The sequence below is a fragment of the Malus sylvestris genome, chromosome 10, assembly GCF_916048215.2.
Source record: "Malus sylvestris chromosome 10, drMalSylv7.2, whole genome shotgun sequence".
Taxonomy (NCBI): domain Eukaryota; kingdom Viridiplantae; phylum Streptophyta; class Magnoliopsida; order Rosales; family Rosaceae; genus Malus; species Malus sylvestris.
In genome coordinates, this window is record NC_062269.1 from 18,786,602 (window position 1) to 18,808,139 (window position 21,538).

The 21,538-nt window shown below is 35.5% G+C and overlaps 3 protein-coding genes and 1 pseudogene across 4 annotated transcripts; 2 read left to right on the forward strand and 2 right to left on the reverse strand.

Annotated features, from left to right (window-relative positions):
- The first annotated feature begins 506 nt into the window (after positions 1–506).
- LOC126584287 (spindle pole body component 110-like) lies at positions 507–2,606 on the forward strand (annotated as a pseudogene).
- Positions 2,562–4,785, reverse strand: LOC126586002 (mediator of RNA polymerase II transcription subunit 28-like). 2 transcript variants are annotated; one of them, XM_050250657.1, is made up of 4 exons: positions 4,618–4,785; positions 4,107–4,315; positions 2,946–3,058; positions 2,562–2,861 (listed from the first exon to the last, which is right to left on the reverse strand). In XM_050250657.1, exons 2-4 carry the CDS (start codon positions 4,282–4,284, stop codon positions 2,727–2,729), a joined length of 426 nt encoding a protein of 141 aa, XP_050106614.1. In that variant the 5' UTR covers positions 4,285–4,315; positions 4,618–4,785; the 3' UTR covers positions 2,562–2,726. The 2 variants fall into 2 exon arrangements, with proteins under 2 accessions (XP_050106614.1, XP_050106615.1); XM_050250658.1 differs by lacking the exon at positions 4,618–4,785 and adding an exon at positions 4,462–4,497.
- A 7,426-nt stretch (positions 4,786–12,211) lies between these two features.
- Positions 12,212–13,294, reverse strand: LOC126584288 (uncharacterized). Its single transcript, XM_050248723.1, has one exon. The coding sequence runs from the start codon at positions 13,292–13,294 to the stop codon at positions 12,212–12,214; it is 1,083 nt and encodes a 360-aa protein (XP_050104680.1).
- A 3,714-nt stretch (positions 13,295–17,008) lies between these two features.
- LOC126586001 (leucine-rich repeat protein 2-like) lies at positions 17,009–19,456 on the forward strand. Its single transcript, XM_050250656.1, has 7 exons — positions 17,009–17,208; positions 17,408–17,540; positions 17,662–17,733; positions 17,956–18,099; positions 18,197–18,268; positions 18,395–18,466; positions 19,210–19,456. Exons 1-7 carry the CDS (start codon positions 17,130–17,132, stop codon positions 19,274–19,276), a joined length of 639 nt encoding a protein of 212 aa, XP_050106613.1. The 5' UTR covers positions 17,009–17,129; the 3' UTR covers positions 19,277–19,456.
- The last annotated feature ends 2,082 nt before the right edge of the window (positions 19,457–21,538 follow it).

The window sequence follows — 21,538 nt, forward strand, 5'->3', positions numbered from 1 at the left end:
TTACAATCATACAATGGATGTTGTAAAGAAAGAGGTAAATATTTGTTTGGCTGAAGAGTGAAGAGATGAAATGATTTACCGTGCAGGTAAATCTCTCTACATTTTTGTGATGCTGAACGTGTTTATTTGTTTATTTATTTGTAAATCTCTCTTACAAATTGGTGTTTGTGTGTCTATATTTCGATGTTCTTATGTCTTTTTTCCGATACCAAATAGCGATCTTGTTCCAAGTCCTGCTCTTTCCGTTTCGTTTAGCTTTACATCCTTCTTTTCTTCATTTTTTTCAATACTGCAGATTAGAAGTTTGAAAGAGGCTAGCCTATCAACCCTGAATTCTGTTAACAAATCCACATCACAAATTAAGAAGCCTTCTCATCGTAGAAGCTCTCCACTGAACTGGTTCCCGAGAAAAAAAGCGGACTCCTACCTCAACAGGAAGATCAAAATGCTGCAGGTTTCGCTTCTCTCTTTAACAAACACTCTGCATTTTATCTGGATTAACTTCCATGTTAATCAGATTACTAATTATTGGCTTTTCACAGGAGTAGATGCGATGAATTTAACTCTTCACGAGACTCTAAGCGATTCTAATCCACATTACTCAAAAGTCCTAAGGGAGAAAATGGCAGCAAAAGAAGCAGCCGCGTTACTCAAAAGTCCTATCAAGTGTGTCTCAGAACGATAATACCATTTCCAATGATTTGAATCAGAAAAAATGGCAGATTTAGAGGCGAGACAGAGGAAAAACAGAAGGCAGTCTTTTGGTAAACTTAATATGGCAACGATAGCGGACATGATGCTCGAGAGACTTCAATGTTTGCAAGAAGATGAACTCTCTTCTCTTGCCACTATAATTGCTACTTGTAGTTTAAATGCTGCCTTAGCAGAAGGCAAGCTGCATGATTCAGGCTCTACTGCTGAGACACTTCCACAAAGAATAGCAGGGGCGAAGTCTGAGATTCGAAAGAAGCAACCTGCATCAGAACTCCCAAGTCTAGACAAGTTTTTGGTTAAGCACATGACTAAACTTGAAAGCGAAGTGCAAGAAGCCAAGGATAAAAGGAATAAGTCAAGGGAAGGAGCTGCAGAAAATTCTGACAGAACTGTTGATGAGAAGGTCAGTTCAGAAACCATTCCGGGCTTGGGAAGCATCCTTCTGAAGCATGGTTCATAGTTTAAGAGACAGATTGAAGAGGCAAAGAAAAATTCAAGGGGAGATTTTGAGATGCTTCAAAAGAATTCACAGGGACACAAAGTATCGTCTGAGGCCATCCCTGACTTGGAAAGTACACTGACTAAACATTCTTCGAAGCTTGAAAAGGAAGTTGAGGAGGCCAAGAAGAACTTTGTGAAAACATCTGCCTTGAATCACAAAAAAGAGAATGACTCAGAACTCCCTGGCCTTGATAAGTTCTTAGTGAAATGTGTCTCGAGACTTGAGAAGGAAGTCCAGGAAGCAAAGAACAGAAGGCAAGCTGACATACATGAAGGAGTTAGGTTCCCTTAGTTGAAGAAGAAAGTTGAATCATCTGCTTCGGTTGCACAACCAAAGGAAAACGCTAGTTCTTGCTCTGACAAAGGATCAGTGGGGAAACAAAATATCGATTTAAATAAAGATGTTGAAGAGAATTCTAGGATGGAGCAAATGGAACTGGATCTTCATTGCAGGTTGGAGAAGTGAAATCTAGTGCAGTGGAAACAAACTCACTTCACAATTTGACGTCTGAAGCTAAAGCGACTGAAGATGGCTTAGACAAGATCTTTGTCAAACCAATGCACAGGTTGGAAAGGGAGAAAATGAAAGCCTTGGAAATGGGAAACAATTATGAATATCGTACACTCGAAAAGAAAAAGGGGGGAAACAGTGATTCACAGTGCGAGGGATAGGACAAAGTTTTGGTAAAACATGTTTCCAGACTGGAGAAAGAGAAGATAAAGTTCTGTGCAGAGGAACAAGCAAGTGAAGTGAAGAGAAGTTACGCAAAATTGCATTCACGTGCAGACGAAGCATGTGGTTCTGACCAGATTCTAGTTAAACACAAATCAAGGCTCGAAAGAGAAAAGGATGGCGCTGCTCAGCAACCAGAAGATCAAGTTAGATACTCGGTAAATCGCAAAGAAACAAGGAGAGAGAACTGCAAGAACAATGGGGAGGTTTAAGCTTAGGAAACTCCATGAGACCAAAAGAGAAGGCAGCTGCTGCTCAGCAACCAGAAGACCAAATTAAATTCTTTGTGACTCATAAAAAATCAAGGGACCGAGAACTGCAAGAACAATGGGGTGGTTTAAGCTTAGGAAACTCCATGAGGCCAAATGTTTCGAAACTAGAACGTGATAAGGTATGATCTCCAACTCTTGTACTTATTGTATCAATTGCGTAGGCCGCTTGGATTAAAGCTGAACAGGAGGAAAAGAGGCAAGCTACGGTTTTCTCAGATTAAAGCCGAAAACTAGAAAACGAGGGAAGATTTGGAGATATTACGGTTACTTTCATTTTCTGTTCATTGAAAGCTCTTGAACTTTATAAGAAGCAAAGCAAGAACCATTGGCAACAAAATGGGTTGTAGAATCAACATTTTTAATCTTTACTGATCGTAGTTTGTGCACGATAGAGTTGAATTGCAAAGGATGTTTAAAAAGAACACACAGAATCTTTACGGACGCTACAAATTGATCGACCAACAAACAGAATCCCATAGATTACTACATTTGTATTGCTCAAGTAACTAAACCCTCTCAAGCTCAGTGTTGTGCTTGTCCAATTGGTCTTTCAGCTCCTTTTTCCACCCTTGGATCAACCTTTCATGCTTCTTGATGATCTCGGTCTTTATCCTCAACTCCTCTTCCATTGCATCAATCTCCTGCAAAAATGAAAATGCACCAACATCAAGGAAACAGTGATAGGTAGTCCAAGGACAAGCTAAACAACACAGCCTTCAGATGACCTTTCTTAGTTGTTCAGCCTTCGTTGGCAGATCCTCACGTTGCAGACCGATAAAGTACAGTTGAAGCTTTTTGGCAGCTTCCATAAAGTCTCTGGCATGCCTCTCCACATCAACTGGAGCAGTAGCAAAATAAACGCCATTAGACGAAATGCAAAGGAGAAGGTAATAACATTGGTGCACGGTGTGCAAGTCAGGATCAGAGAAGACGCTTCACCTTCGTTCACTAATTTAGAGTGAGTGACAGTCATAAGGATTGACAAAATGATTGAATAAAAAAAACTCTGCTTATGCATGTGACTACTTGCATCTCAAACATCAGGTCACGTCAACCCTGTTACAAAGGTAAGATTAAAGATCCATGGAACTTTGTAGCCAACGAAAAACATGACTTTTTCAGGTGGGTATACAAGATTTACCCCAAATCATAATGAATGGCTCTGAAACAATCCTAAACACTTGTTACACAATATCAGATTAAAGGAACAGAATATTTCATCGAAGAGAAGGATCTCATGTACAGACAGTATTTTTGAACCTAATTTTTCCATCATAAGATATGCACAACAGACAGAATTGAAGCTCTCGTGGTACTCATGAGTGAATTTTATTCCGGGCAGAATTATATTATGTTATCTTCAAGTTCTATCGCTATTTAGAACTAAAGAGCAAAGGCTAACACGCAGTTATCTGAGAGTGATTTCAACTATGGTTGCTAAACAAAATGAGAGTTTTCAAATACAAAACAATTGGAAATCCTGCATCACAATTATTTGAATAAACTATCCACCCTTCTCTTCCAATCACCCAACTCCTCTGATTCAGTATAACTCAAACGCTCCTATGCCGAAGCTGAAGCAAGATACTCCAAAACCGAGTGAGCCAACCAGTTTAATACATACGATATTCTCCCCCAGGGCCAACACAAGCGTATACGATGTTATCTATTTTGGACCTAAGACATCCCCCACTGTGATCCCAATTCTAAATCGTTACACAGCTATCCTACAAGGTTCATTTTCTCCAAGTTGATCAATGTAGAAATCAACAAACAAAAATTGGCCGAAACGAACATGAATGCACCCAAAAAGATAACATTTCATCAACACAGCTTGAAAAAAAAAAAACCTCAGAAAACATGTAGAGCTAGGTATTGGTACTAACTCTGATGAGACGGGTGTGGAGAGCGGTCAATCGCTTGAAGCTCTCTGGCAGGCAAGCATGGAAGCAAAGCCACCTCCAGCGCCATTACACACGAAACCATGTCTTCCCTCGGAGCCATTTGAGATTGCATCTGTGCATCACTTTGGTGCTGTTGATCTACCACTTGTCTCTCAGCCATGTCAAAATACAAAACAAAAAATACCCAAAACCTGCATCATACCCACAAACCAAAACAGCAAAAGAAAGGAAATTGAAGCTTCAATTAGATATGTAAATAAATACTTTGAGTAAAAACCCCAGCAAATAAAAATCAAATGCAAAACAATTAGAGATGATTTGGTGGGAAAATAAGTACTTTGAGTAAAAGTGTGTGCCTTTTTCCAATCAATTAATCATACAACTAAGCAATAGTGAATTGAATTATATAATAGAAGAAATTTAGAAGAAGAAAAAATACCCAAAACGCGTAATTCTCAATTTCAATTTCAGACAAATTATTCGAAATTTCTACCTGTAGACTTGGGTGAGACTGAAAGCTTCAATCAGAACTCGATTCGACGAAACAGCCCCTCGTTCAGTGTAGAAGTTGAGCCTTTCTCGTCTTCTTCCTTCTATCAATTTTGAAAAAATTGGAGCAATATCCTTTAATTTTAATTCAAGAACAACGGTTTTTCAATCCTTAATTCAAAAGGTGTGATATCACACATCACTTTTCACTTCTTACGCACTTTTCTAATTTTCGACCGTCGGATTGAATGAATTGAAGAAGATCAACGGACAAAAATTAACAAAATATGTGCGAGAAGTAAAAAATGATGTATGGATAACACACCCCTAATTCAATTGCAATTATGATCATTTTCGTTAACAAATTTCATCAAAATGAGTTATGTTGTAAGGATTATTGTTACAGTTGGGTTAAAATTGAGGAATTTTGGTCCAATTTGATTAAAATTAAGGGAGTTAAGCGACCCTTGCTATAATTTTTCTCATTTGATTTTTCATATTTGCCCCTTAATTCAACCTTATGTGCATGGCAAGTTACTCATTTTGATGAAAGTTCTAACAGAATTAAAGAAAAAGATCATAACTGCACGTTTTAAAAGGTTAAGGGACTCTAGTAATCAATTTTTAGTTAAGAAACTATTACTCTGATTTAGTTAAAATTTAAGGACCATTGCCACAATTTTACTTTTGGGTCAAAGGCGTAATTACAGTCTGGTACTACCAGATTCAGCAAGAACAGCCCAAAAAGGAAACAGCGCAATGCCATCAAGAAGCCCATCACACCAACAGTCAAACACCAACCAATCCCTTCAAAACAATTGGTTAGACCATTTCCAACATTAGCCTAAAACCTAAAATTTTTAGCCCATAAAATTTAGGTTTTAACTCAGAAATAATTTTTCTGCTCCAATCTTTCTGGCCTAAAATTTTAGCCCCAGATTATTAAAAATGAATTTAGACTAATTTTTTTCTTAAAGTAACTTTTTTAAAATAAAAATTTATATAGACTATCTTAATTTAATTTTATGAACATTTTAACCTAAAAATATTTAGATTCAGACAAATATTGAAAAATCACTAACCGATACCATGAAACTCATTAAATACTATGAAAAAATATGAAACAAATGAAAGATTTTTTTTTAAAATTATTTTAGCTGTTAGATTTAAATTTGGACCGTTAATTTTTTTTTACCGTTGAATTCAATGAATTTATAAATATAAAACTAAATAAAATATACATATATGGTGGGTCAACCCCACTAATCTTGGGCTAAATTCTGGGCTGGCTTCCGTTTGAGTTTTAGGTTTTTGGCCACATTTTAGCCTTGGGTTTGGTTGAGTTTTAAGGGGGGAATAGAAGTGGAAATTTGAGTTTTAACCCAAGATTGGAGAAGGCCTTACATGAGGCTGTTGAGTTTGGTATTAGACCATATAATTCGATTGTAACATGACAAGTTTGTTAAACCCTTTCTCTCAGAATGATCACTATATAAGGTGGTCAATGAGAGAAAGGTGTGCACACCGACCATAGCCAAAAATCCCATTCCTTAGCTCATACTTCCTTGAAATCGAAGTGATGATGAGATCATAATTGTCCGATTCTAATTTTGACACGCATTAAAGGTAATTAATTGAAATCAAAACCGGACAACTTCATTGTCTCATCTTCACTTGAACTTCATCATTTTACTATATTTTGAGGGAATTTTAATATGCACCAAGGTATAATTCACCAAAATATTTAACCATTAAGATTTTTATTCATTAAATCCTTAACCAAACGAACATCAAACCATCCATTACATTGATTAATCCGGTGTATAGTAGAATTTTTTTGTAATTTGAGTTGGCACATTAAATAATGCTAGGGATGGCAACGAGGAGGGTCGGGACTTGGGTGCCACCTCCGTCTCCCGCCTCCATTGGTGATTTTTTTCTGCATAACCGCATGCATAATCAATTCTTTTAAACGGGGAATCCTCATCCCCACCTCCACGGGGAAAGGTACCTTCAAACCTGCACCACCAACTTGCCTATTACGAAAGAGAGTGTGATACTAATATATAAGCATTAAGCCGCCTAAGTTGGATATCTATAATACTATTGCTAGATTAGAGTGTGTTCAATATATTGTATCATATTCGTGAGTTTAATATATTGAACTCATGAGTTCGATATATTGGTATCACACTTACTTTTTTTGGCTTACCATGTAAAGTCTTATATCTGCGTGTGATTATTTCAATTTTTCAACTTTCTGATCAATTGGGTTTTCCTTTTTTGTTGATGTTTCATTTAGGAAGCCAGCTCGAGGCCAACAAGAAGGCGATGAACATCCAGGTAGTCTCTTTGCAATCCCTGGCTTTGAATTGTTTTAATTTATTTATTATTTCAGCTACATTATTTTGATGCTTAAATTTCATTTCGGAACAAGGATTTCATTGAAATTGTGTTTTAGTTTTACCCCATTTGGTTAAGAGTAACGAATAGTTTCTTGGGATAGATTAGATTTAATCATTTAAGATTTAATGTGTGTGCTTAATCAAATTTATTTTTTTGATACGCGATACGCGACCTAAACGATGTATCAATGCTTTGTAGTTTGAGATGAATTTTTAAACTCAATCACAAAGTTTGTGACTTAGTTTGCTCTTGATATATTTTTTCGTTGGTGTTGTCACGCGACAACGATGCATTTTGGTGAATGCAGTGCAAGGTGTGCATTTTGGTTTATTATCACTATAAACCAAACCATTCAGAGAAGAAAATAATGTCTACTGATGACTAAGAAAATGGAGTTGATTTCTGAATGATGAATTGTACTCTTTGAAGAACCCATTTTGGCGTCACTCACGCATATTGACGGCTGTGTGTTTGTGATGCGCTCACGCGTAACTGACGCTAGCTCCTGTGATCCTTGTGGAAAGTTTGCGGGACATCATCATGACTGAATGCACTAATTGCATTAGAGCTAGCCTTCGAAGCCAAGTCGTAATACTGATCAGGCAAATTTGTTGGAAGTATACTTAAACCAAAGGACAATACCAAATCAAATAAAGAATAAATTTCCAACTCCACTCAAGTAGCCTTTTATCATAGTGATGAAAAAGTATTAGGGCTGGTTTGGTATTGCTGTGCTTTGAAAAAAAGTTGGTGTGAGAATAAACGGTTGTGCTGTGAGAATAAGCGGCTGTGAAATAAATCAGCAGAGTGTTTGGTAAACTTTTTTGTAAAAGTGCTTTTGGAAAAAAAAGCAGTCTGATAGTGGGTCTTTTCATTAAAGGGGCATTGTAGCTCCATGTGCTTTGAAAAAAAGCCAGTTTTCCAAAGCTGCAAATAGCAACTTCAGCTTTTTCCTTTGATTTCAGCTTATTCTCACAGCAGCTTCCAAAATAAGCCTTTTTTTTTCAATTTACCAAACACCTGAAACCCTCACAGCTTTTTTCATGGGTGCTTTTTTTTTAAGCACCTCACTCCCAAACCACCCCTTAAGCCCTTACATTCCGGTGTGAATTCGAAATCCATCTGTGGAGCCAAAAATAATCCTAAAAATTCTGAAAGCGACACGTGGATTTTTGCTCCAAAAATGCAAAATTGCCCTCATTAATTGGGCAGACTTCTCAGATACTCCTACGCGCAGCTCACATCCTTGAAGATCCCAGTAGCTGAATCCAACTACTCACAACTCATCTGCCCTTAGCAAGAAAAAGTCAAAGCATTAAAGATAATGATTAATTACCAAAATCCTATCTTTAATACATTCTCAATTGAAGATTGACTGCAATCAAGTAAGTAATCCCAATTTAAATCAATTTGGGATAATTACTCTATTATCTCAAAATATTATTTCCTATTTAACATCTTGAGAATATTTCTTCATAAACATTGGTCAATAGGATGCCACCATGTGTAGGATAAAATCCTAACACTATGGCTGACCCAATCCCCTATAAATACCTCATATTCTACCAAATTTCAAAAGCTTTTGCTACCCCTAAAAAGCCATAAACACTTTACTTTATCAGATAAACTGATTTAGGCATCGAAGATCCATTGGCCTAACCTCCCCCAACACCTCGTGGGCGCGTGAGGCTTAGGTCCTTGATCAAAGATGTTAATTGTTTTGTAGGTTCATTTTCATCAAGACTGAAGACGGCGAAAATTTGTATCGACACCATCGATGACTAATCTAACATCTTATCTATTTTTTGAACAAAAAAAAAGTTTTTGAATGAAAAGGCGTTTGATACCGGTCGCTACACCAACATGCCCTTTTAAATTATAGGTATTTGTTGATTTGCCTCCTGAACTTGTATGCAGCTACTAATTCCCCCCATAGACTTGAATTTTAGCCAATTACCCCCTTCAACTTTTTTAATTGGCCAATTTCCCCCTTGAACTTGAATTTTAGCCGATTATGCCCTTGAACTTTTATAAGGCTAAATAGCCAAAATGGTCCCTGAGATTTACATAACTCATCACTTTGCTCCCTAACATTTCAAATCGATAAAAGTGGTCCCTGAGATTGTCCACCATCCATCATTTTGGTCATTCCGTTAAAAACTCTGTTAAGTGTCCCAAAACTCTTGGCCAAAAGTTTGGACAATTTTCAAAGCTTCGTAACTTAATCGTTTCTTAACCAAATTCGACCCATAATATATCAAAATGAAGATAGGAAAGTGTAGAATAAGATTATACCTATTTGGAAGCCCAGTGGCTGCCGGATATAGCCGGAAAATAGCTTCAAAGTTGACTGGTCCGAAGGAAAACTAGAAAACTCGCCGGAAACGGGGTAAACTTTAAACGTTCATAACTTCTTCAATACTCAACGAAATCAAGTGATTCAAAAACGAAAATCATACTTCTCGATGAGACAAAGAGAATAGTACCTTTTTGATAGCTAAATCCTCGTGGTTTGGCCAAAAAATTGCTCGAAAGTGGCTGTCTTGATCTCAAGTTAGACAATTTCGAGCTGTTTTTCGGCCAAACCACAACAATTTAGCCATCTAAAAAGGTACCATTCTCTTTTTCTCATTTAGAAGTATGATTTTCATTTTTGAATCACTTGATTTCATTGAGTATTGAAGAAGTTATGAACGTTTAAAGTTTACCCAGTTTCCGGCGAGCTTTCATCAGACCAGTCAACTTTAAGGCTATTTTCCGGCCATCTCCAACATCCATTGGGCTTCCAAATAAGTATAATCTTATTTTACACTTTCCTATCTTCATTTTGATATATTATGGGTCGAATTTGGTTAAGAAATGATTGAGTTACGAAGCTTTGAAAATTGCCCAAACTTCCGGCCATGAGCTCCGGGACACTTAACGGAGTTTTTAACGGAATAACCAAAATGATGGATGGTGGACAATATCAGGGACCACTTTTATCAATTTGAAATGTTAGGGACCAAAGTGATGAGTTATGCAAATTTCAGGGACCATTTTGGCTATTGAGCCCTTTTATAAATAGCCAATTCCCCTGACGTTAGATTTTAAAAAACTTTATTCAGTTTTTCATCCATCCAATTTTTCATCCTTTTTGCTCTCATACAGTTGTCATGTGTTGTTTCCGTGATCAAGATGAATGGAAAATTGGATGAAATTTTTTAAAATCTAACACCAGGGGAGATTGGCTATTTATAAAAGTTTAAGGGGGTAATTGGCTAAAATTATAGTTCAAGGGGGAAATTACCTAATTATAAAAGTTTAATGAGGTAATCGGCTAAAATTAAAGTTCATGGGGAAAATTGGCAGCTCCATATAAGTTCAGAAGGTAAATTGACAAATATGCCTTTAATTTATGATAGTTAAAGACGTTCAAGACGCATGTAATGTAATGAGAAACACAATTGTGTCCATCCCATTGATCATGTAATGGAGACAACCACATGCTGATACAATCTGATGTGAAATTTGACATGAAAGTTATATTTTACATGGTGATTAAACCGACGTGAGATGGAAAATATCATAAAAATTGGGTTATGTGATGCGTTTAGAAAATATATAGCATTATTGAAAGGAATATACTTGGCATCTTTCTTTGGAAGTAGTCAGTCTTACTTACCTATGAATCACAAGTTGAAATTGCATAAGTTTTTAATTTTTTTCGTATAAATTATTTTTTCATGTGTATCAAATTGTGTGAAAATTATCATATGCTTAGGTTTATAACATACACCAAAGTAATGGATGGTTGCATACGGTCAATAATCCAGTAGGAATTCACACTATGTTTGGATGGAGAAATTGAAGATTACTAAGAAATTTTAAAATAACGGAAATTGAAATGAAGGGATTTTATTTTCTAGAATTTGTGAATTTTGTTGTTTGGTTAACTTAAAAGAACAATGGAATTGAAAACAGAATTTGTTAATTTTAAACTCCCAATCATATAAATTGAGAAATGACACCAATTTACATGGAATTTAAACTTGGAAATTGGAGGCCCCAAATTCCCAGTTTTTTTTTTCCATGCAGAAATTCTAAATTTCTATGTTATAAATCCAAACAAGGGAATTTGTGCATGTCAATTTATAAATTTTGACTTTTATCCAAATTCCAAATTTATTTCCCTCATCCAAACATAGTGTCAACGACCAAGAATCCTGGTGTGTACCAAATTACCAATGCATGCTAGGATATTCCAAAACTGTGATTTACATGGTACAAACAACTAGTGGCGGAGTCAGGAATCTTACCACAAGGAATCGTAGTGTAAAAGTCAATTTAGGATGGAAAAACATGTTGAAAATGAAATCATAGTACTTTCATTCATAATTCATAACGGAAACAATATTACAAGCTATAATTGTCTACGACGAGGTTTCATATTTTGAAAACAAAGCATTATAGCTTCATTTTCAATACAAGCAAAAATATCTCTCTCAATATAAACAAGCAAGTTATCACTCAACCATTGATCTCCCATTTTGTTCCTAAGTGGACCCTTAACAATATTCATGACAGAAAATGCTCTCTTCATTGAAGCAGTTGCAACTGGTAAAACTAAAGACAACGTAATAAGCAAATATACATAATTGAATACTTGATGCATCCTTGTCTCCATCATTTTTTTTGCAAGATCACCAATCCCTTCCAATTGAGAGAAATCACTACTGGAACGCACATAATGAATATAAATCTCAAGTTGATCTTCAAGTGCCAAACGATTCTCATCCGAAAAGTCTTGAGGATAAAATTGAGCAAGACGAAGTAACTTTGGTTTATCAAAAGCTACAAATGAATCTTTCGGACTCAAACATGCCAAACAAATAAGCAACTCGGTATTTATCTCATTAAAGCAATCCTCTAACTCCGTAATTTGCTCATCAATGACATAAATAAAGAGCTCCACACGATAATGATGACGATTTGTCTTTATTGGAGCATCACGCCTTGACCTCCCTGGAAGTATAAATGCCTCTTCCATGTTAGGAACATCAATATAATGTTTTTCACAAAAAGAAGATACTTCGTCAACCAATGCATCGAACTCATTATTCCTTATCCAATGTATCTTTTCCTTGCATGATTTCACTAAAGCCATTGCATTCACAATTTCTTGATCTTTCCTTTGCAATGCTTGTGACAAATTATTTGTGAGCCCCGAGCCCCAATATTACTGTCATCAAGAAAAGGTGAAACACAAACTCAAAAGTACATATATCTCTCATTAACTTATTTGCTTCACCTACACTTTCATTGGGATTATCATCAATAACCATCTGAAGCACATGAACCACGGATGAAAACATAGAAATGATGCTAATCAAGGTACCATAGTGTGAGTTCCATCGTGTGTCACTGGCACGTTTGAGACTTGTTTCTTGATTTAAGCCTCGCCCCGTTATAAGACAATCATTTTCAAAAGCTATCACAAGCTCTTCTTGAAGTTGCTCTCTAAGTAAATCACGCCGCTTACAAGATGCTCCAACATGATTAACCACACTATTAGCCGTTGCAAAAAAAGAGGCAATGTCTATATTCTTCTTTGCTACGGCAACAAGAGCTATTTGAAGTTGATGAGCAAAGCAATGAACATAATATGCACAAGGTTGTTCTCTCAATATCTTTGTTATAAGGTCATTCAACTCACCTCTCATATTGCTAACACCATCATAACCTTGTCCTCGTAGCTTTGAAATGCTCAAATCGTTGCGAGAAAATAATGTGTCAATAGCATCCTTTAGTGAACTTGAAGTAGTGTTGGTAACATGTTGGATACCCACAAATCTTTCAATTACATGCCCGTCGTCATTCACATAACGCAACACCATAGCCATTTGCTCTTTCACCGACACATCATGTGCTTCATCCACCAATATTGAAAAGAATCTATCTTTTAGACCATCCATGATAGCATCAAGTGTTTCAAGGGCACATGAATTCACAATTTCTTTTTTAATGCTAGGAGCTACTAATCTGAGATTCCCCGGAGCATTTTCTATCACAACTTCTCTAACTTTATCATTATTATCTGCAAGGAATTGCAATAGCTCCAAGTAATTTCCCCTATTGCTTGAAGTGGCACTTTCATCATGGCCACGAAAAGGAAGACCTTGTCGCAATAAAAACTTAGTGCACTTGATTGATGCATTCAAGCATGTGCGATAAGCCTTACGAGCTTGGTCGGAGTGTTTGCTCACTGCCGTTTCAATATGTGTACCTTGATTCATCAAATTTGTAGCAGCTTCTCTAGCCTTATTATGAACACTCCCAACCGGTCCAACATGCATCTTAAATCTTTCTCTCCCTTGCTTCCAAGTCTTAAATCCATCTCCAGTGAAAGCTTCACTACCCACTTGTGCAAAATTGGTTTTAAAGAGATAGCAATAGAGACAAAATGCCGTATCTTTAGATACACTATACTCCAACCAATCAAACTCATCAAACCATTGGGGAATGAAGCGTCGATTAATTCCCGACATATTAGTTATTGGGAAATTATGACTTCTAGGTTGACAAGGTCCTTTTTGTAGATATGATCTTCGGACCTCATCTCTCATATTAGCATCATAATCTATTATTCGAGTTCTCAATCCAGGATCCGCTTCAAGATTACCCAAAACACCATCTAACTGACTTTGTCTTGAACTTGGAGTTCTTGAACTACCAACAGTATTTGAACTATCAACATTATTCGAACTACCCGAACTCGATAATTACTTTCTCTTAAAAAACTGTTCCATAATAATTCTACATATACAAAATATTCAAAATAAATACTCACAATATAAACAAACAATCAACATAATCAAAATAAATATGAATTGGATTTCAATTAAATTAAATATCTCATCTTGCATTCTACATATACAAAATAATGAAAATAAAAACTCACAATATAAACAAACCATCAATATAATCAAAATAAATATGAATTGAATTTCAATTAAATTAAATATATTCTACATATACAAAATATTCAAAATAAATACTCACAATATAAACAAACCATCAATATAATCAAAATAAATATGAATTGAATTTCAATTAAATTAAATATATTCTACATATACAAAATATTCAAAATAAATACTCACAATATAAACAAACCATCAACATAATCAAAATAAGTATGAATTGGATTTCAATTAAATTAAATATCTCATCTTGCATTCTACATATACAAAATAATGAAAATAAAAACTCACAATATAAACAAACCATCAATATAATCAAAATAAATATGAATTGAATTTCAATTAAATTAAATATATTCTACATATTCAAAATATTCAAAATAAATACTCACAATATAAACAAACCATCAACATAATCAAAATAAGTATGAATTGAATTTCAATTAAATTAAATATCTCATCTTGCATTCTACATATACAAAATAATGAAAATAAAAACTCACAATATAAACAAACCATCAATATAATCAAAATAAATATGAATTGAATTAAATTAAATTAAATATATTCTACATATACAAAATATTCAAAATAAATACTCACAATATAAACAAACCACCAATATAATCAAAATAAATATGAATTAGGTTTCAATTAAATTAAATATTTCATACATAGGGTTTAGAACTTACTTGAATTGTGAAATTTCACAATAACAATGAGCAAATACAAAGAGCAAAGCTGGTGGCACCACCACCACAGTGACGATGACGGCAGCACAAAGGCACCTTAATGGCGGCAGCAAGGGAGAAGATGGAGTTGAGGGTTTGGGGGGGATTGAGTTTGGAACTTAGGGTTGGAGGAGGAGAAAACAAAAGAAATTTGGGGGTTTTGGAATGAATGGTTTCGGATCTGTGTGAAATAGGGCTAAAAAGGACACGCTGGGTTTTTTTTTTTGTTTAGACCTGCCCAGGACACGCTGGGCATTTTTTTTTTGTTCAGACCTGGCCCAAAACGACGTCGTTTTACCCAGGTTGTTTTAAGAAAACAAACAGGCGCGCGAGCGCCTTCGTCTTCAACCTCCAGCCGAGGACCTTTCGTCGAACACTTGGTGTGCAGCCAAGGGGTCGCACCAGCAGCTCCAAGGGGTCACACCAGCAGCTCCAAGGGGTCTCTAAGGTTGTTTCCATGGCTTCCAAGGGGTTGTGCGACCCCATTGACCCCACTATGGATCCGCCACTGCAAACAACTACCATGACAATATATGCTTGCAATATATATGGTCATCGTCTTCAAATAGGGCACTTATAAGTAGGGGTGTGTTCGACTCATTTCGGTTTGATTTTTAGCCAAAACAAAAAACCAAACTGAAATTACTATTTTGTTTGGTTTGAGCAATTTGTAAAGGGAAAATTGAATTCTTTTGGTTGGGTTTTTCAGAGTGATTTCCCTTTATTTTTAATTTTTAATTTATTAAACTTAAAAATTGGAGAGAAAATGAAGAAAAATTAAGTTAATGGTTGATTTGGAATTGGGCTTGAAAAATGAATATCCAAGCATATATAAATAAAAAAATATTAATTATATCTAATTCAGTTTTGTTCAGTTTTCAACCACCAAAATTGGAACTAAACCAGTAGTTTTGGTTTTGGTTTTGGTTTGAGTTTTTTAGTTTCGGTTCCTTTTTTTATCGAATCCGGATCCTTATTGGATCCTCTTTGTTAGGATTCCTGAGATTCGTGAATTATATTTGTTCATCGTACATCGTGCGGTCAGAAATCATTTTAATTTTTTTTAAAATTAAATACAAACAGTACCTGATAAAAACTGATCGTACGAACGGGCACAATTTACAAATCACTATGATCCTGACCAAAAGAATCATGTTCATTTTTTATCAGTCATTTTTTTTAAATTTCGGTTTGTTTGGAGTTTTCGATCGGCTCGGTTTTTCTGGGTTTCGGTTTTCCAAACCCACACCAACTTCCAAGACAGATACAAAGAAGGGGATGTGCTATCTACACACCACATTTTACTTCTCACACACCCCTTGATAATTTCTGTCCGTTGATCTTCTTCAATTCATTTGATCTGACAGTCAAAAATTAAAAAGGTGTGTGAAAAATAAAATGGAATGTGTGAATATCACATCCCACAAAGAAGTACAGCATCTGTAATCTTTGAATCCTTTGAACATGGAAATTTACCAGACATGATTGGGTCAGTCTCTCAGGCATGCCAAACATGGCTGGAGATTATTGGTCCATCCCCTAACTTTCTCACTGTATCCGCCACGATTCTTTCTTCTTATAATTTCTCTTTTTTATTTACACGGTTACGATTAAACTAAGATATTATCTCACCCAATTTCCTAGATTCCCATCATCTGGGCCCCACTCAACCCCGCAAGTCACAGACTCCCCCGGTCCGCAAGTCAGCCATGACCATTGCATGAGTTTCCCACTTGTTTCCAATTGCCCTTCACTTCACGTCCCACTTTGTTTAGTATGGACAGGTGTAACTGAAGTCTTAACTAAAGATTAAGTAACTATGAATTTGGATTTATGTTATGGACCCGTCTATTCCAAAATATTTGCATATTTTATGTCGAATTATCAGAGAGATGGGTCAAAGGTCTAATGTTAACAACATCGATCTTATTTTTAATTTGACAATTATCACTTGCACAATCGATATTAGTTGGAATAAGGTTGCAATATTTAAGCTCTTTTTTCTCGAGACACAATCGATGTGGAGTATTTCAACATTTTAAACACTCTAACGAGTCACAAGACTAGAAATGCTATTGTGTCATTCAAACCAATGGCGGATCATTATATATTGTAATTATTTGCCTACAGTGTATGATTAATTGTTTTGAAACTTGTTAAAAACTAGAAACAAAATAGCATTAGTGGTTGCATGAAAGTCCAACCGGAGCCTCTCTGTTCCTAGTCTGAAGAAGTCTAAAACACTGTAAACAGTAAAATATAATATTCAAAGCGCACACCGCAAATCATATTTGACTTGACTAAACTTTGAACCAAACCCACTTCCACTTCCTCCTCTCCCTATGTTTTTGTTTCTTTGATTTTTCTCTTCTCTTCTCAAAGTTCTTGGCATTTCCTCTGCTTTTCATTTCTCTCCAATGGCTCCTCTCTCCTTGCAAACTTTCTCTCTCACCTTCCTCTTCTTTCTCTCTCTTGCCCTCTCCACAAACTCCGAAGGTACTTCCTCCTCCGACCCATCTCGCAGAATCTTTTCTGGGTTTCAAATTTCCCCTCTTTTCCTCCACTGGGTCCATCTCCGTTTGGCTGCTGAGAAACCAGAGAGGAAAAATTCCCCCAAAACCCATATTGTATCAGTTTCGGCTTCTAATTTCTTTCCCTAATCTTTTTTTTTTTTTGTGATTTAATTTTCTTTCAGGAAATGCTTTGCATGCTCTGAGAAGTAGACTCGTCGATGCCAACAACGTTCTGCAGAGCTGGGACCCAACGCTGGTCAATCCCTGCACCTGGTTCCATGTTACCTGTGATTCCAATAACCATGTGATCCGATTGTAAGATTATTATTTCCTTAATCTTTTTTTTTTCTGGGTTTGTTTAAATTTTGATTTCATGAATTGGGTTTTTTTTTTTCTTTCAAATTGGCTCGATTAACTTTCTTGTTTTGGGTTTCAGGGATTTGGGCAACTCCAACATTTCTGGGAGTTTGGGGCCAGAGATCGGGCAGCTGAAGCACCTGCAGTACTTGTATGCTTCCTTTTCTCCTACCAAGTTTCTCTTATGATGAGTTTGGTTGCTCAGAAAATCCAGGAAATAAAAAGTTTCCATGTTTTTACTGTTTTGAACTTTTAATTGTAAAAATCTGACTTAATTAGACCTAATTAAGTGATTGTGGAGAAAGATTGATCAAATTTTGACTTAATCAAAGTATTAGAGAAGTGATTGTTAAATTTTTTGAATGAATTTCAGGGAACTTTATAGAAATGACATAAGTGGTAAAATCCCAGAGGAGTTGGGGAGCTTGAAAAACCTTGTTAGCATGGATTTGTATGGCAATAGATTTGAAGGGGAAATTCCGAAATCTTTCGCCAATTTGAAGTCACTCACATTTCTGTAAGTACTTTTAAATTGAGTTTCCAGAACTTTTCAACATTGACCATTCACAGATGGTAACTAATTTGCATTGAATATGGTTAAATTGATGAGGCAGGCGACTAAACAACAACAAACTAACAGGATCTATTCCGAGGGAACTCGTCGGCCTCTCTAACCTCAAAGTTTTGTAAGTCCTAATTCTCAGATAATTCGAAACGATATCTGGAGTCTGAATTTAATGTTCAATCTAAGATATCCTGTTTTGTAGTTACTGTTTTATTAGCAGTCTTCTTATGAAATTTTAATGTGGCAGTGATGTATCCAACAATGATCTGTGTGGAACAATTCCGGTTGATGGCTCATTTGGGACTTTCCCAATGGAAAGGTACCACTTCTATCACTATCTTCCCTTTGTTCCCCTCACTCATATGCAGTATGCATCGGGTCACCTAAACAAAGTGACTTATTACCACATCTCTTACTAATTTATAGAAACCAATCGTTGACTGAAGATCAACAAAATGTTTGCAAATGAGTTTTGAGTTTCCTAGTTGGTATATAGGATAGGTTTAGCCGTCTGGGGACAGAATTGTTTCAGCTTTCGTAGAACATCGCCATTGGAAATGTGTTGTGTGTCTAATAGGTATTATGCATTTAAGATGTTCTCCGAGAAAACCAAAGATACACGAAACCCATGGCCATCTCATTCAGGTCCAACATTATAAGACAGGACAGATGGTAAACGTTTGCCTAGACATGGTCTTAATGAGTTTGGCTAATTTTAATGGCACATGACAATTATCATAGTTGTGTATTTACATAGCTAATCAGTAGTAAGTCCTAGAGTGATTCTGGAGTGTGGGAGGCACGATGATTTGAATCAATACTCATAAACTAACTCAAACTCTACTCTAGAGTCTAGATTATTTTACAAAAGTAGTTCCATAGTTCTTTTCAGAAACCAATTACTCATTTACGAATCTTGTGAGAATTTATATCTAGTGTGTAACAGTGATTTTCCATGTCCCTGAGTCTTTAACAAACAGGTCCTCGAGTCTCATGCTCTATAAATCATTGTTTACCGCATTGCAAGTTCTAATGTGTTTGCGTCGTGGTATTCTGTTTCAGTTTCGAAAACAACAGACTTAACGGCCCAGAGCTGAAAGGACTGGTATCCTACGACTTTGGGTGCTGAAGAAGGGTTGAATTCGTCGATCATCCTTTAAAGAGACGGTAAAGATTGTATGATAAAGAAGCAGAGCATTGTTCTCTAATTATGTTATGTATCTGAAAATAGCGCACCCTTAATGTTATGGATATTAAAGTAAACACACTAGCCAGCAAAAATAAAATGAATCTGAGATTGGAACCTTCACTATTATCCCTTGATTTTGATTTCCTTTGTATTAGGCAACGATATATTCTTTGGCCAGATTTTGTAAAGCAAGGCAGCTGCTGAGGCTCCATATTACAAAAGCCAAAACTATTAATTCTATTTAAAAAGCGCGTTGGCAAGAGGCTTGTAGACTTGTAGTTCAGCTGATTAAATCTCTCTTTCTTAATATCGCTTGTATCATGGTATAGCTTGCGAACCCGTCATTCTTAAAAGTAACAAAAGGGGGACGAGCCCCAAAAAACATTAGAAGCAAGGTTCACAAATCCCGTCTGGATATTTTCAACTTCAGCAACAAGTCGGATGAGCCCGAAGGTGTGTGTTCGGATTTACTCATTTATACTCATGTCGTGTACGTGTTAACATGTTGACACATCAACATGCAAAGCGACATAAAATAGTAATACAATATTACATTAAGTTATGCAAGTGGTGGAATTGCTCTGGTGATTAGAATTTTCTTATTCAACTTACTTCATGTAATATCCATATTGTACATGAGAAAAATGAAAGTCGTTATAATTTCATTAGAATAATATTATTGAAAAACTAACCAAAAACCCTTTAAAATTTCAGTTTTAATCATAAGGACAAAATATTTATATAATATCCAAATTGGGCATGTGAAAGAGGACAAAGGAGGAGCCAAAGCATGTAGCCACCATGCCAATTCGCAGAAGGATTCACATGAATTCACATGATCTTTATTAAAGCAAAAGAAAGAAAAAGACAAGTCAATCAGAAAATCGACAATTTCATAAACAGTGTCATCGGTAGTTTTTCAGAAACAGTGTAAAGTCATTATTCAAAACAGTTGTAAATAACTGTTTGCTTTCTGAAAAGTTGTGTTGTCGTTTAGAAAATTGATTGTGTATATGAGGGAGCTTTTCCTCCCATGCAAAACATACTTCAACACACCATACTCACACCATACTTCAACCTACAAACACTCAAGCATCCGAAGACTTCCTAGCATCCTTTGTAAACACTTCCTTGTAAACACTTCTGTTTGTAAGCATTTTACATATCAATAAAAGTCGAGTGTACAAATTCAAGTAATCTCCAAGTCTTAAATAAGTTTTCTTTCTCTCTTTAGTGTATTTGTTTAATTAGACTTCTAGTCCAAAACAGGGAAACACTATTATAGCTATTTTATTAACTTGCTAAACTGACGATCATACTTTATTCGAGCACTCTGTTATAGTTGAATGTTTGTCATACAAATAAATGGACATTAACCAGGGTAAATCTGAGTTCTTCGTACCTGGTTGTCATGCTGAAACATGTCGAGTTCCATGTGCAAGGTTTTATGTCTAGTTGTTATAATGGTCATCCGACTATTTAACCGGGCCTTTACTTATCGAATTTGGTATCAGAGCCAAGTTTAGCATTTTAATAGTATAATTATAATAGTAAAGTACCTTGAAGACGGAAGTCATTAACACAACTGATATCACACACTTGTATATTTTGTATGAACAATAGATACTTTTGTCCTTGTAGACCTTGTCAACCACAACCACTAGGTATTTATTGTCCTATACACCCAACTATAACTAGCATAAAGAGAAGATTAGCATATATTTGAAAAAGAATTAGCAAGACTCTGAAGAAGCAAAAGTTTTATCTTGATTATCTTGAACACCATTCATTTATTAGTAAATATAATAACATAGAAGTGCAGCATAGAGTTTTTAAAGCAAAAAGAGCAACAGATCAAACTTTAGAGAACTTGAGAGAAGAAAGAGAGTTTTTAAGAAATCAATTAGTTGTAACTTTAGATAAATGCTGACTGTAGTTTATGATATATTACCTTAATTTAGAAATTAGCGAACCACAAAAAAGAAAAATAACCTTAGACCAAAATAGTTTAGTTCGTTATTTTCCATTGAGAAAGCATAATAATATTTTATATAGTGAAGAAAATCTACAAGCTATTGTAGATCTTATTATTAGTCAAGCAAAAAATATAAATTTAGAAAATAATAAGTATAATTATTTGTTAAACCATTTGTTAAAGCATTTTCAGAAAAATTCCATAAAAATAATTAGACAAAATTTAGA